The sequence below is a fragment of the Corvus kubaryi genome, unplaced genomic scaffold (assembly GCF_017639235.1).
Source record: "Corvus kubaryi isolate FWS band 111438036 unplaced genomic scaffold, C.kubaryi_AGA036_p1.0 split1-131, whole genome shotgun sequence".
Taxonomy (NCBI): domain Eukaryota; kingdom Metazoa; phylum Chordata; class Aves; order Passeriformes; family Corvidae; genus Corvus; species Corvus kubaryi.
Genome location: NW_024582073.1, coordinates 29,808,901 through 29,824,712, shown reverse-complemented (window position 1 = coordinate 29,824,712; position 15,812 = coordinate 29,808,901). Strand labels below are relative to the sequence as shown.

General features: G+C 46.4%; 1 protein-coding gene across 6 annotated transcripts in view; it reads left to right on the top strand.

Moving 5' to 3' along the window:
* SLC4A11 (solute carrier family 4 member 11) overlaps positions 1-14,199 on the top strand; it is a 93,891-nt gene extending 79,692 nt beyond the window's left edge. For all 6 annotated transcript variants that reach the window (XM_042053099.1, XM_042053097.1, XM_042053098.1 and 3 more), the window contains 4 exons: positions 1,140-1,313; positions 5,802-5,997; positions 7,501-7,670; positions 10,698-14,199. In XM_042053099.1, the coding sequence (XP_041909033.1) occupies positions 1,140-1,313; positions 5,802-5,997; positions 7,501-7,670; positions 10,698-10,761 (604 nt within the window). In that variant the 3' untranslated portion in view covers positions 10,762-14,199. The remainder of the gene's footprint in view (positions 1-1,139; positions 1,314-5,801; positions 5,998-7,500; positions 7,671-10,697) is intronic.
* Positions 14,200-15,812: the final 1,613 nt, after the last annotated feature.

The following is a 15,812-nucleotide window of genomic DNA, read 5'->3' as shown; positions in this document are numbered from 1 at the left end:
TCTGTACTGAGGTGTTGAATGGAGTCTGTTTGGGTGGCACTGACAAATCTAAATGGTGCTCCCTTTCAGCTGATGGTGCCCAGAGAGGATTCAGCTGTCAAGTGCTGCAGCGGCAGAAGTACAGCCTTAGACCTTTCAGTGAGGGTTTAAAGTCTGAGAGCTGAATCCTTCCCCAGCCTTTTTTCTAAACTTTACTCATGATATGTCAGCAGCTGATACCAGATGGGAATATTCAGGAAAGGGGCAGACCTTGCAAAAATTGGCAAGGTTAATGTAGATGTGAGTTCAGTCTCAGTGCTGCTTTCTGCACACTCCTGGCAGAGTGGGTGTGCTCAGCTTCCTCAGTGAAGGCTGTCAGATTCCCCATCCCCTAAAAAATGAAACAGGGAGGCTCTGCAGCATTTAATGAACTTAGGAGCAAATCTCCTTGGCTGGCTACCAACCCTTTGGAATGGGTTCCCCAGAGAAGCTGTAGCTGTCCCATCCCTGGAAGTGTCCAAGGACAGGTAGGATGGGGTTTGGAGCAACCTGGGATAGTGGAAGGTGTTGGAACTGGGTGATCTTCAAGGTCCCTTCCAACCCAAACCATTTTGTGATTCATTCCGTGATTCTGTGACTACCAAGGAGGAGCTGAAGTTTAATGAATTCCTGTCCCATTTTCTTATCATGCAGTAGCAATTACGTAATTAGGGGATTACTGCAGCATACCAAGCACGTGTTCTGCTCATGGGGAGGGAGAGACATCCGGGTTACAAACAAGAGAGATGAGAAACTTCAGTGTCAGTACTTTGACAACAAATGCTCAGGATTTTATCCGCTCTCTCTGTGGGCTCCGTGAGCAAACACACATGTGGATTTTGTGTAGACCCTGCAATAAATGTAGGAGAAAAATGCTGATGAAGTTTTTATGGGCTGTTATTTTAGTGGGCTGCCTTTCTGCTCAGAGTTGTTTTTTCCAGATGACAACAGCTTTGGGAGCAAACCATCACATTTCACTACCTTTAGTGTTCACACCGTGCCGACGGTAAATCCAGAGGTGTGAAATCTCTGTGTGTGAGTGAGAACACTTGAGTGTTCAACAAGGGCAGCCTGTAGGGTTTGCACCAGGTGTAACTGCTGTCCCCAACCCCTTGTTCCAGGCTGGTGAAGGGCACAGCCTATCACTGGGACCTGCTGCTCGTGGCGCTGATCAACACGGGGCTGTCGGTCTTCGGCCTGCCCTGGATCCACGCGGCCTTCCCGCATTCCCCCATGCACGTCCGGGCCCTGGCCTATGTGGAGGAGAGAGTGGAGAGTGGACACATCTATGAGACGTAAGTGATCTCTTTGGATTCATTTGTGGCTTCCCAATCCTTTGGGAACAGTGGGTTGCAGGGTTGGGGAGCTGCTGTTGTCTCCAAGATGTGTGAGATAGGATGGTGGTGGAGAGATGCAGCCAATGAGCTTTGATTTGACTTCATCCCCTTCACTCAAGTGCTCAAATTCATGCATCCTACAGGGATCCCACCCAGTCCATTGCAAATTCTCCTCTGGAAAAGTCAGCCAAGGCCATTTTCAGTTTCATCCTTGTGGAAAGCTGAGGAGATGCTTTGGCTGGATCTCTCCGGATGCTTTCCCTAGAAGGAATCCAAAGCTGATTCACTGCCTGAAACCTGTCTGGTGGTTATTACGAAGGGGAGGAAAAATGCACCATTATTTCAGAGCTCCCATAACATCTCCCACCACATTTTGGGAAGGAGATGCTTAAATTCTCTGGGTTTTAAACAAAAACAAGTGTGAAGCCATGGCTGGGTCATGGGTTTCTATTTAAGACCAACTCTTCTGCTGTTCTGAGTTGAGCAACACATTCTTATCACAGACCTATTAAAAAAATTTAAAAACCTTTTTCTCATGAAACAATCTCTGCTCTGGAGCAGATCTGGCCTGTTTGATCTCAGTCTGTTGCAGTTGAGTGCTTTTACCACAGGAGTGGTAATTTCCACTCACGTACCACCATTAGTTTTAATTACCCTGCCTTGGTTTCCATTTTCTGAGTTGCCACTTAGCAGAAGTGAGGCTAAATGGTCATTGACTTTGGGGGATGGAGTGGGTCTGTCTTGCCTTCATGCTTGTTTTGGTGCCAAATGGCCCAGCCCAACCAGGTACAGCTGATTTTTGGGTCAGGAATGGACAGATTTCACCTTCCACATCTGGAAACTGCTGAGTCCTGCTGCTTCCTGTAACTCTTTTACAGGTCTTTTCCTGGGAAATCAGTCCCTTGGGTTGGTATTCCCATTAGGATATGTTGCTGTCAGTTGTTTCCACAACTATATCTCGCTTGAATAAAAGCTAAATCCTATTTAAAGAAAAAAATCTTTGACATTTGAGTTCTGTAGGGTTTTAATCCATGCCCTTGCCCCTCATGTGCATGATCTGCTCTGGGGTACCTCCACTCTCTGTTTCTTTGAGAGATGCAGAATTCACACATTGAAACCCTTGTGCCAAGCCTCCCTCCTGTGTCTCCTGTTGTCACTTTTAATATCCAAGTGCCTCTTTTTCCTGTTTTTCCACTGTCATGATTCTGTATTCTGGCTTCTCCTTGACAAAGTCAAGTCCCCTGCCTGAACTGAGGACTAACTCCTGCCCTTGTCCTCTTCTCCTTCACCCAGCTGCCCAAAAAGAAAAGCATCAGAGAGGCCTCTTTGGCCACTCTGACCTAGATACAGCTCCAGTGATTATCCTGGAAGGGCTGAGGGATGCCCTGATCTCCCTGAGTGTGTTCCCTCATGGCACAGCTCTGCTCTGCTGGAGGCAAATCAGTGCTGGGAACTGGATATTGGGAGTGAAAAAGGGAATGAGGGTTTCCTAGTGCTTTGAACTCCCTTTCAGACCAAAGCTTTTTGTTCTCTGCAAAGCAGTGGGGCTATCACAGGAGGCTCCAAGCAATGTAGTCATCTTTTCTTTTCCATTTTCTTTTTTTTTCCCCTCTTAGCCAGCTCTGCTGAAAAAGAAATGAAGCTCAATTAGAAAATCAGCTCTGTCTCCCTTGGCAGGCTCCTTCCCTGCACTCAAATCAAAGCTCCCACGGGATGATGATATAAACAAGGATAAAGATCTGTCACAGTGAAAGCAAAATTTCCTTCTCCCCTGTAAAGAAACAATTCAAGTTTCCTGTGGCAATCTGCTAACAGGCTCTTGTTGCTTACATGGAGAACTTCAGGAATAGCTAATCCCATGCTAGCCATATTTAGAGGATTTTGGGGAAATGAGCCTGGATTATGCTCTTTAATCTCCCTTAATTACTTTATTTCCATCACAGCACAGACTTTCTGGAGCTGTTTCCTCAAGGGCCAAACCAGATTCTGAACACATGGAAATCAAGGATTCCTCTGTTGACTTAATGTGACTGTGATGTTCTTACTCTGGAAATGAGGTGCTGGAATTCACAGAAGATCCATCTAAGGCTGGGAACATCAGTTTTAAAAATATCATGTTTGGCCAATTATGAGCAATTTTAGCTATGTTCTGATAAAATCTTCCAAGCTAATAAGTGGCATTAGCAGGAGCTGGCAGTAATTGCAGCACATCTTCTCTGTGATCAAACACAGCTCTGTGATTGCTGCATCCCTAAGAGATGGCTGTAGAAAATTCCATGAACTTCAGAGATCTCTTAGCCCTGGGCTGCCACTCTGAGCTTGTTCTTGCAGCCTTGCATCTGATGGAAATGTGGGTTTGTAGCTCGTTTTGTTCCTGAGCTCTCCCATTTGCATGACTTCCCTTGCAGGCTTGTGTGTGCTTGCAGGGCAGGAGCCTCCCCAGCAGGAGGTGAGATCTCTGTCTGAAACAGCAGAAATTCTTCCTCTGTGGCTGACCTGGTGCTGAAGGAACTCTTGCTGTACCTGGATGAGGCTAAATCAGTGCATCCTTCCACTCCTGCTTCTCTGAGCCACCACAGAGGCTCATTGTGGTGCTGGCAGCTCTGGAGTGGCCAGACTATGGAATTACCCTGGCACAGCACTTCCAGTTGTACTTCAGGCTGCTTGGCTGTGTTCATCCCCAAGACTTCTGTGGTGATCCAGACCTGGAGGCAGTGGGAAGGATGTCAAACTCTATCCATTTAGGTGATGTCCCAGTTCTACCAGAGCTGGCAAGAGTGAAGTGCTCTCCCTCAGCTTCTCTAGGCACTGGCAGGGACCCCTTGGACGTAGGAGATTTGCAAGAGGATCCAACAAAATCTGTTTGGAAGGAGGAAAGCTGTGGTTTAAACCTGTTGGGAGGTTACTTAAACACCTTGGTGCACCCTGTCCTGGTAATCCTGGATGATGGGTATGCCCTGCCCCTCTACTCACAAAAGAATTCCAGTGCTGTCCTCAGGGCTTTGTGTGCTGTTTGTGGCACCTGTTGTTCCTTAGGTCTTATGATTGCTGCTGTTAATTCTGCCTTGTTGTCCAAATCCTCAGAGCAAGCTTTGGGCTGTCATCCTTTCCCTCCCTCTCCAAATACGGGTGTGGAAGGCTCCTCCATCCCCTCAGTTTCATTTTGCTCCGTGAAGGTATAAACAGATTCGAAGTTTAACCTGACCTTACTTCTAAGCAAAACTCTCCAACTTAATGTTAAAATAATTCAATCTTCTTTAGGACAGAAGAAATTATCAAGTCCCAGCAGTGGATATGCAAAGGAGGGAAATGTGTTTTGATAGATCTTTGGTGTTAATCCCCAGAATAGTTTGTGTACAGGGTTAATTCAGAATTTGAGGGGTCTCATCTAGGGAATGAGGTCACTAAATGACACCAAAACACCCTATGGACAAAATGTTTCCCTCATAATAGAAGGTTTTATTCACTGGCTTATCCTCTGAATTGTTGTATTTACCTCCTAAAAAAAAAATGTTAAGAATCCTATTTTTCTCTCTTTATAAGTAGTCTTGACAGATACGGGTTTTCTTTCCTCCTATTGTTTCTGGTGATTTTTTTTCAAACTGGGAGGAGATACTCACAGGTTTAGCTGAAGTGAAAAGAAAACAGAGCAGCCTCCCCTCAAGTAGGTTGCTAAAGCTGCTGCTTCCCTGTCAGTCTTCCCCTCAGAAAAGCTCAATCTGTGTCCTGTCAGCTCTGGAAAATTTGCATTAATTAATTACATGTTTTGCATGGTAATAGGCAATTGCCCACAGCAGGATTGAACCCCTGTGTGGTGCTGTCAGCGTTGCCTTCCATGTAAACAGGGAGATCCTCATATCCATCAAAAATGCTGACTCGCTGTCAGGAGACTGCTGACTTTCTGTTGTTTTTTTTTTTTCCCCAAGACGTTCCTTAGTTCCTGGAGAAGTCAATGAGTTTTCTTTGGGACAGAAGCCAGTTGCATGTGCCCTGGGTAAATCAAGGGAAGGATTACTGCCCAGAAAGAGGATTCTTGCCTGGTTTGTTTTTTTGCCTTTTGGTTTTTTGCCTTTTTTTTTTCCCTTTTTTTTTGCCTTTTTTTTTTGCCTTTTTTTTTTTTCTTTGTGCATTGTGCTAAACAGAATCAGTTTCGAGGGCAATTTAGTTCAGGATAGGATCTGTGGAGCTTTGCAGAAGGGGAATTTGGCCCTTTTCCAGCTGCTCTGTTTGAGCTGTGGATTAAGTGCCTGGCCTGGCTCCAGGCAGGCTCTGCCTCCTCAGTGTCAGCACGAGGCCGCAAGTGCTGATTCCAGTGTGGTGGGGATGAGTTTCCCTTTCCCTGGTGGCACGTGTCCTGCTCCCCCATGGAGCAGCCAGCCCTGGGATAAACACTCATGGATCCTGGGGTGTTATCCTATCTCCTGACCCCTCTTTTCCTGCTTCCAGGATCGTGAGTGTGAAGGAGACCCGGCTGACGAGTCTGATGGCAAATTTCCTGGTGGGGCTCTCGCTGCTGCTCCTCCCTTTCCCTCTCCAGTGGATCCCAAAGCCCGTCCTTTTTGGCCTTTTCCTCTACATCGCCCTGACCTCCATTGATGGGAACCAGCTCTTTGAAAGGGTGGCTCTGCTGCTCAAGGAACAGGTACCTGGAGTAGTGTTCAAACTGTTGCTCTCTCAATATGGGATTTTTTTGTGAGGTGGGATGTTTTTTTGTGTGAGGGTTTTTTTTGGGGAGATTTAACGCCTCTCCTCCATGATGTGTCATCTGCAGAGTACATGCATTTAAAAAGCCATTAATATAAAATATTCAAAAGCACAACATCATGAAATTATGATTTTTGATTTCCCCAGCAAAGCTTCAGGCAGGTAATTTTTTTGTGCAGTTTTACACTTTCATTTTGTGTGAAATACCACAAGATGGGATTTTAAACTCTAAATGAAATTACTTGCATTATTGAAACCTCTGTGATGTGGGTTGAAAACAAACCTGGGAGATGTATTTTCAATCTGTCTCTGTTCCAGGTACTAAAAAGCTGTTAGTTTGCAGTGTAGGTGGTACCTGGAGCAATCTCCAGCTCACCTTCTCTTGTGTAACAAGGGTCAAGGGCTTAATAAGCCCAACATTTGGCTCTGCATCTCTGCTAATCTATCTTGATCTCCAGTATTACATCCCAGAGGTTAAAACTGTGAAATCCAGGTAAAGATTACATTTGTCATGTCAATTTTTGAACAAGGGTTGAGCAGCTACTGATGTATGTGACTTATTCTGGTTTTAGTACGAATTATGTGTGGAATTTTCCAGACTTTGGCGTGGATAATTAAAAAGTATTCTCAAATATGGAAAACTCCCTTTTGTGGAGACCTTCTAATGAGTCATGGCACAATCTGAAACCCACTGAGGCTGTACTGGTGCCAGCAGACAGTCGCTCATCCTCTTCATTGATGTATAGACAGTGAGTCAAAGCCTGTGCTCAGACGTGAGCAAGGAGCTGTCAAAAGAAACCACCATATGTAGCCCATTAATGTCATCTTCCCCCCCTTATTTCTCAAAAATGGGTGGCTTCTAGGAGCTGAGAAAATCCCTGCAGTCTGAGCACAGCCTCTTCCTGCACCTCCCTGATCTCCTGGGCTTCCCCTAATGGGGTTCAGCCAAAAGATGGGAGCACCAGGGGCAAGCTTGGAGCCTTAGAAGGTGATAAAATAACGAGGAGCTGGGTTTCAGGTGGAGGAAGCACCCACAGTGACACCACCTGGATGCATCTGCTCTCCTTCTCCCTGCGCACCCCCTCTGGCTGGGGAGCCCTGACGATCCCAATCCTCCTCAGGGAATCTCATTAGTGCACTTCCCAAGATATCACATTGCACTGCAGATGCTCCCAGAGGCAATCCTGGCCCTAAAGTGTGTCCTGTCTTCTCTCCAGGCTCCCAGTGCCCAGTCATCCTTGCTGCCAATACTGGGTTGTCAGGCACTGGAATTAACCCTACAAATCCCATGTTCAGCTGCTGAACCTGTTAAGGACCCTGATGTTGATGCATTGCTTGTACAAATTGATGACTTCCCTCAAACCCTGGTGTTCCAAAGCCCCATTCTGCTGCCACAAGAGCAGATCCCTGCATGTCTAACATGTGGCTCTTCTCTTCCCAGACTGCTTATCCTCCGACCCACTACATCCGCAGAGTTCCCCAGAGGAAGATCCACTACTTCACAGGCCTGCAGGTCCTGCAGCTCCTCATCCTCTGTGGGTTTGGAATGTCACCCCTGCCCTACATGAAGATGATCTTCCCCCTCATCATGATAGGGATGATCCCCATCAGGTAGGAAGCTTGGCTGTCTTTTTTGCTTGTCTCCCATGCCTTGTGTCTTCAGGCTTGGATGGAAGTGTGAGGAGAGGAGAGACTGCGGGAGCTGGGCTGGTTTAGTCTGGAGAAGAGAAGAGTGAGAGGGGATCTCATCAATCCGTATAAATATCTCCAGGATGGTGTCACAGGATGGTGCCAGACTCTTTCCAGTGGTGCCCAGTGACAAGACGAGGACTAATGGCCATAAACTAAACCACAAAAAGTTCCACCTCAACATGAGGAAGAACTTCTTTGTGTTGAGGGTGAGCACTGGAACAGCTGCCCAGGGAGACCATGGAGTCTCCCTCTTTGGAGACACTTCCAAACCTACTTGGACACATTCTTGAGAGTCATCTGCTCCAGGGGGATTGGACTGGGTGATCTGCAGAGGTCCCTTCCAATCCCAACTATTCCATGAAATGTGAGTGGTTCCTGCATTTTCCAGACTAACCAGCTCCTGGAAGTGGGTAATGATGAGGGTTTTTTCACCAGCTGCTCAGGCCTGAGGAGGAATTGGGATTTCACTGCTGCTGGAGTTGTGCAAAGGGTTCTGGGCTGGCAGGCTCTCTTCTTCCAGCTTCCCAGGAGGCAAAACCTCTCCTTTTTAGTGCCTGTGAGATGCCTGATCTTCCTGAGAAGCCATAGTCCGGAGCCTCTAGCTGGTACTTGATAATGTTCCTTATCATTTTGCAATTTGATTTCCTCAGGCCAGTGCTCACAGCAGAGCTGGAAACTTTTCCTAAGAGGAATCCTTATCTCTTACCCAGTGCTGTGGTGACCTCACAGACCTCCTGCACTGCTGAGTGCCACTGTCAGTGATCAGTTGGGTGAAACTGGCAACATTTCGTCTTAAAATAGATATTTAAAACTGGGAGAACCCCACAATGTCCTACAGTCTTAAGAGAGAATTGTTGAGAAATTGAACTCATTTCTTCTTTGGGGTTCATTAGCAGTCACTGCCCATCATTCTCCAGTTAAATCATCCATGCTCTCAATCCTTTGGATATAATGGGAGGCCATAATAAGATCTTGGAAGGAATAGATCAAGTTTCCAGTCCACTTGATTATTTTTAGGCCAGCATAGTACCAAGTGATATCAGCTTGACTCTGAGCTTGCAGTCCCAGAGATCTTCCCTCTGATCCCAAAGTTCAGGCTGCCAATGTGCTGATCTGCAGAGGCACCTGCTGTGGTGTTTTCCTTGGCTGATAAAGATGGGTCCAGTCCTTTCTGAAACAAAAGCAAATGTCAGAGCTACCGTGGCTTTCAACAGGATCATGGCAGAGCCACTTGGGCTGGGTTTTAAAATATAAACAGGCTTGGAAAACACTGAAATTATTGTTCCTCTGGTAGTAATGTCTCACCTGCCCTTCACACTGGTGGCACTTGGAGTGCCTGGGTAAGTGGCTGGTGAATATTCCCACTGTGAGCAGTGCTGGATGAGCAGCTCTTGTGGGAATTGCAGCTTTTCACACAGGGCAGCTCAGTGCAGAACAGAAAACGTGGGACACAGCCAAATTCAGGTATTGGACATGGTATAAAAACCTAAATTAGTGTGGAGAGAATGCAGTCAAAAAACCTGATTTTGTACTAAGAGCTAGATACTAATATGCAAATGTATCTTCTTTTCAGTAAATAAGATGCTGTCACTTTATACCCTCTGTGTTGCTAACTCATTTCTCTTTCCAGGGCAGTTTTTTCCCAGCAGCTGGATAATCAGCCCTGCTGCCAAGAGGAAGATGCTGCTGCCTGGCACAGCACAAGAATTTGCCCTTGGCTTTCCTTCCTCTCATTTCTTTTGCCTTCATGTAGTTTCTGTGGCCTCCAGCCAAGAAGGCAGCACCATGATCCATGAGCTCTGTAGTTAATGACTTTTTCCCAAAGATTTGGCACTCTAAATAGATGAGGCAGTAGAAAAAATTTAATATCTTTTCTCTTTTTTTCTTTTTAAGAAGTGAAGGGAGAAGGAGGAGATGGGACAGCAGCCAGGGGGTAAAATCAAGAATTGAACACAGATGAGTGAGGCATGGCTTGGTGTCCCATCCAGAGCACCAGCCACATCCCAAAGCCACATTTCCATCTGTCCAACAGCTTTAGAAACATGATTTGTGCTGTCATTAGTGAGGGATCACTGGTGTGGTCTTAGCTAGATGCTGAGAAGCCACTGAAATCCATTATTGCAGTGGAAAAGAGCCTGTTGGAAGAAAACCTGATCTCCTTGGGTATCCCCAGTTCCTGGTTTGGATTCAGAACTTTGGGATGATGAGGTTTTGGTGGCTCAGAGAAGAATGTTCTCTTCAAGTTGTCTCTTACTGGGCTCCCGTGGCTCTCAAGCATTTTATTCTACAATGGGGCTGTTTAAGGAGATCCTGGTACTTCTCACTGATAAGTGATGTTTGGGATCTCTTGCACAGCTGTTGAAATCTGAAACTGTTTTTTTGGTGTTTTATGAGTTACTTTAACAGCTGCAGAGTTGTTTCCTTGTTAAACAAGGGAAAATGCCACATAAATATGCAAAAGCAACTTCATAGTGCCTTTCTCACCTAAATATATTAATTTATGAGGATGTTCTTGCAAAAAAATCAAATTAAAAAATTTTTAAAAAGTAAGGGAATCCCTGTGGAGAATCTCCATGTGGAGAAGCCAGACACCAGGTAGGGATGGAGTCTTGGTTGGAGTCATGGCTCTGTATTTTTGTCACCCTGAGTGAGGACTTGGTGGTGACAGAGCTCAAGGAAAGCGACTTTCCTCCTCTGAGGATGAGGATTGTTCTCTTTCCTTCCCAGCTGAAAGGAGGGGGCTCCTTCCAGCAGGACCTTGGCGCTGCTGTTCCTATAAACGCTGTGTTTGCTTGCAGGATTGGTTGGTTTTGCTGTGCCCCACTTTGTGTCCTCCCTCAGCTGGGTGAATGTCAGGGACAAACTCACCTGGGAGCCTTGGGACAGAGAGGAAAGTGCTGCCTGGCATAAACAAGGACTGACTGCATCTCTCTGGCTCTGCCTTAGGTATAACCTGCTCCCAAGGATCATCGAGGCCAAGTACTTGGATGCCATGGATGCAGAGTACTGAAGGGTCCCTGGCACGCAGAGCAGCAAAGACAACTCCTTTGGGGCTGGAAAAGGCGTGGGACCATCTCCTGCAGTTTTCTTTCACCACTTCCTTTGTGCTCTGACATTGGCAATGCCCTCCTGTCACAGCTCCACGGGGCCTGTGCCAGACCAAGGGAGCCTTGGACTTGGGAGGACAATGCTCTCTGGAGCTGTGAGGCGAACAAGCTTTATGGAAAATGCAACTTTCCTCATCTCCAACCCCACAAACCCCAAAGACCAGCCTGGCTGCACGGTTGGAGCATCCAGAGTTGTCCTGTGTTCCCTTGTTTGGGGGTGGAGGGGGCTTTTTTAATGCACCACATCCTTTTCTTCCCCAACACTAAGAACAGCAACTGACCCTTGTTTTGTAGAATGACAGCCCTGTCCTGGCCTTTTAATTCAATTCCCAAACTGGTGTTCTGGGTGGGATGGCCTCGTGCTAAACCACTGATGTCAGGAGAGATGGTGGCTGTTTTCTCAGATTAGTGGGTTTGGAAGCAGTTGCAATGTGTACTGCTACAATCCACAGCTTTGGATGAATTGTTAATTCCTACAAACGAGCTGGGAACATCCAGAGGCTGGGCTTGCACGGCCCTGTGGATGAAACCCCATCTGGGTTTTGAGCTGGTTGGGAATTAGTTTGGCTCTTTCTCCCATTTCTCCTGGGTAATCAAACACAGAATTGTAGTTTTTGCACAACTGCAGCAGTTTTTGCTTGCACCCAGAGGGCAGTTGTGTCCAGGTTGCATATACATATGTACAGTAGTGCCTATGTGTACATATATACATATGGAGTTGTGTATATATTTTGCATAGATATACAAATAGGCCTGGTTCTTTCCAAATATCACAAGTGTTTTGTGCAGTCAGTGTTACCCACCATGTCCTGACCATATTACTTGTTCTCTGCTTCAGTGCTGCTTTTTCTCAGTTGAGATAGGGTCACTTTTATTCCTTTGGAAGCTGCTCAGTTACTGGTTTTGTTCACGTGTTGCTTTATTCGAGGTGTTTCTTTGCTTTCTTCTTCCTGTGGCTTGAGACCTTCATCACTCTGTCTCGAGGCTCCAACGTGTGAACTTTCCATTTAATTTTGATGTACAGAATGCAATGAAAGTTTTCCTCTTTTCACCTAATCAGTCCTCGTTGGTCATTTCATTGTTTCTGTTGTGTGGCTGATTCCCAGTTTTCCCCCGCTCCCGGACGTTATATTATATTTCTGGATGAATCTTAACTTCTGCTGTCTTTTATATTTCAGTTTATTTAATTTTGCTTGTACTATGGTCAGTTTTCTTATTTGGAGTACTGTGAAACAAGCTGCCCTTTAGTTTCAGTGCTTGGCCCTTGCTGCACATCACAGGTCACAGCAAAAAGTGTTCAGAAAATTGTGGATCTCAGTGATGAACTTTCAAACGAGTAGAAATGAGGGAAGAAGAGGAATGTAAAATATGAATTTATCAGCACAGAGAAGTGTTTCTTACCAGTTGTTTGCCCAGTAAATGGTGCAGAGTTGTTTTCCTCCCACCCCATCCTCTGCATGGTGAGGGAGACCAACCCAGTCGTGAGGGAGGAAGGCTTTGGGTGCAAAGCTTCTCTGCTGATGCTAAGCCAGGCTCAAGCTGCCACAGATTTGGTGTATTTGCACTAAAGATCAGAAGGTATTTAATCTCTGTGGAGCTGCCTACGGCGCTCAAACACGTGTGCAGAACTCATTTTTTCATTTTCTTACGAAACCCTTTGTACTGAGACTTGAGGGAGGAGTGAGAGTTTGTAATATCCATGGGTTTGTATATCCCTGAGGGAATTGTAGGGGAAACCCCTCAGCTTAGCAAGCAAAACAATGTCATAGATAGTAAAAACACAACCTTCATGTGGCACCAAGCTGATCTGAGAGGTCCCAGGGCCAGGGTGACCCCCCCAGCGCATCAAGGCAGAGAATTTGGCTTTCAGCAGCCTTGGGGACAGCTCCTGCCACGTTTGATAAGAGCAGGTACAAACCTCTGTGTGGTTTCTGACCACTTTCCCCAAGATTCCCTGGCTTTTGAGTCATTTCTGTGCCGAGATCACTCAGAGCTGTTAGCAAGGGCTGCGTGTAGGAACAGGGGCAGACAGGATTTCAGAGGTGGCACAACTCTGTCTGATCTTCAGTCAACAGCAAAAGGGCAGGTGACAGCCAACAGTTCAGGACCTGCTGGAAGCCAGGGAGGGCAGAAGCCTGCTGAGGCTGAAATAACATGTTCTTCCCACAGATGTCAAAAGATTGAAGCCAAGCTGCAATCAGAGGTGTCATCCTCTGGCTGGGTAAAGCTGTAACACACACGTGGCCTGCGGGTGAATTCCTGGTGTCTCCACAGGAAAAAGTCACCTTGTGGGGTGGTTTTCCTGGTGTTTTGGGTGCTGTGGCTGGAGGAAGGAGAGGATGTGCCCAAGGGAACGTGGCTTTGGTCCGCTTTGGGGCTCTGGGTGGGATTTCCTTGGGCACAGAGCCATAGTGGGGTGGACTGGCCTGTGGGTCTTGCCAGAGGAAATAGGTTTGAGATGCACCCTCCATCCCCCACTTAAGGACCAAAAATGTCCCCATGTAAAGCCCTTTTGAAAGATCAAGTTCAGATAGTGTCAAATGTTGCAGAGAGAATTTAAAATCCAGGCAGCACGGAGGGTTAAATATCCACCACAACTCTTGTTCATATCTTTTCCTTCACCAGTGTGACTTCAGTGTTTGCATTTTCTCTGTAGCGTCAGTAGGATTCTGTTCTGCGGGGTTTTTGTTCTTACAGAAGTCAGGGGCCAAAGAATCAACTGATGGGAAATCAGCACAGCTTGGGGGGTGGGGGGGAAAGCTGTGCTGGCTTGGACTGGTTGAACATTTGGGCCTATGTCTCAATATTTGGGTAGAAGGGAGATGTGAGACTCGAGGCCTCTTGTCTCCGAAGGGGTTTTCATGATCCTGCAGAGGATTTATTTTATTTTTCCATGCCTTTTCTCTTCTTGTTTGCTTCTGGTTTTGCTGACTTAAGTGCAGGCGTTTCCAGGAAGTAGCTGAGTAGGGAAGAAGGGTTTGTTCGGAGTTGATTGAGCACTTTAATACTTCTGTGAAGGTTTAAGACAATTAGAATGTAAAAGAAGTTTTATTATAAGCTCTTTATATACGCACAATGCTCTGTATAACTGTTGCCAAAGAACTGAGTCTGAAAGGTGTCAAGAGCTGTTGGGAGAGTCCGTGGGGTTCACCTGGCACTGCAAGGTAGGGAAAAGCTTCTGGAACGAGTGGATTTTGGAAGTTGCTGTTTTGACAGCTGCCAAAACGATCAGAAACTGGAGATAGAATAAAGTTCTACTCTCAAACTTGTAGTTTTTGATCCTTGCGTTGAATGTAGGAGCTAGAAGTGAGCTTGACAATTAAAATTGGATTTGTACCTGACTGGTTTCGTTGGTCTGAGACTTTATTTTTTGAAGACGTTCTTGACATGCTGTGTGTGGAAATGGATGTGTTCGTCCATGTAAATGAAGGGAAGGTGGTGAAAAGGTGGAACTTGCTGAACAAGCAGTGCAGCACTTTGGGGATCGCTTAGGAAGCAAAGCTGACAACACCACTGCAACAACCCCAGACTCCCTGGCATCAACATTTAAAATTATTTAATAAATGTCAAGCTCCACTTGGATGTGCATCAGTGCTGCAAAAGGATGGGGATGGAGTAAAGGATTTCAGCTGGTTTGGCTCAGAGCTGTTCCAAGATGAGCCCCAGAACTGTGGGACACAACACGAGCTTCCTGATGATCCAGGGAGCTGGGAGGCTCTGGAAAGAAACAGGGTAGATGGTCACACTCATGTACAGTGTAGGTTCTTCCCCAAAACTCCACATATCCGGCTGCACCCAAAGACCAAGACTTTGCAAACTTGTGCTTCTGATGTTTGGCTGCTTTAGGAGCTGCTGTTGGACTGTGCTCTGTGGACACTCTTGGGAGGAACAGGAAGTTCCCCCAAAGCTGGAGGATGTTCGGCAGTGGGAGGGAAGGGATTTGGGGGTTTTTTGTGGAGTTCTCAGCAACAAGAAAGGGACCTGAGATGTCACATCACCAAAAGCACCTCCTGTTTTCCAGTGTGTTCCACCAGGCATCTCCACCATCGTTGTCACACCTTCATGTTACTCCTTTTCAAGCTTTTTTTATTGTTTGTTGCATTCTGCATCTGCCCTTTGCAGGGTTTTTACCTGCCCAGGAGGTTGATGGGCAGAGCCAGGGGTGGCTCAAGCACCTCTGTCGTGTCTGTTCCCCCAAAACTCAGTGCAAGCTGGTTTCTGCCATCTCCTGACCCAGCTCCCGCTTCCCCAGCCCATTCTGGAAGTTGGCTTTGGAATTTCCACTGTGGAAATGCTGCCCAGGTGCCAAGTGGGAATTCTTCCCTGGAGAACCTAAACCTGTGTCTGGCAGTGGCTGCTTCTTGGGGCTCCCTTTGCCAGATAAGCAGTGATGAAGGATTCATAACTGTCCAACACCTGCACTTCCCCATCTCTTCAGAAATCTCCTTTATGGCCCCACTGCAGCAGGGACATCCTCCCTTCATCTGCCAAGCCTCCCAAACAACCTAAATAGACTTAATGGGATGGGGTTGGGCCGTTTTCTGTATTGAGGCCTGTGGATGTTAGAAGAGAATCATCTTCCCTAATTGTTTTCCTGTCTAATTAAGGCATTGAAGGACCAAACCCCGGGCATTCCCCTCCTGGCTGCAGCGCTGCTTGCAAGGAGCAAACCATCGATGTTGTGGGAAGGGAGTTGTTGGGAGTACAAGCTTTGGAATCACAAATTAGAGCTTTCCTCTTCGGCTTTTTGGGTGTTTTCCTTTCGCATTTCCCTGGCTGTGTCTTTTCTCTTTTCTCTTTTCTCTCTTTTCTCTTTTCTCTCCTTTCTCCTTTCTCCTTTCTCCTTTCCTTTCCTTTCCTTTCCTTTCCTTTCCTTTCCTTTCCTTTTCCTTTTCCTTTTCCTTTTCCTTTTCCTTTCTCTTTTCCTTTCTCTTTTCCTTTCTCTTTTCCTTTC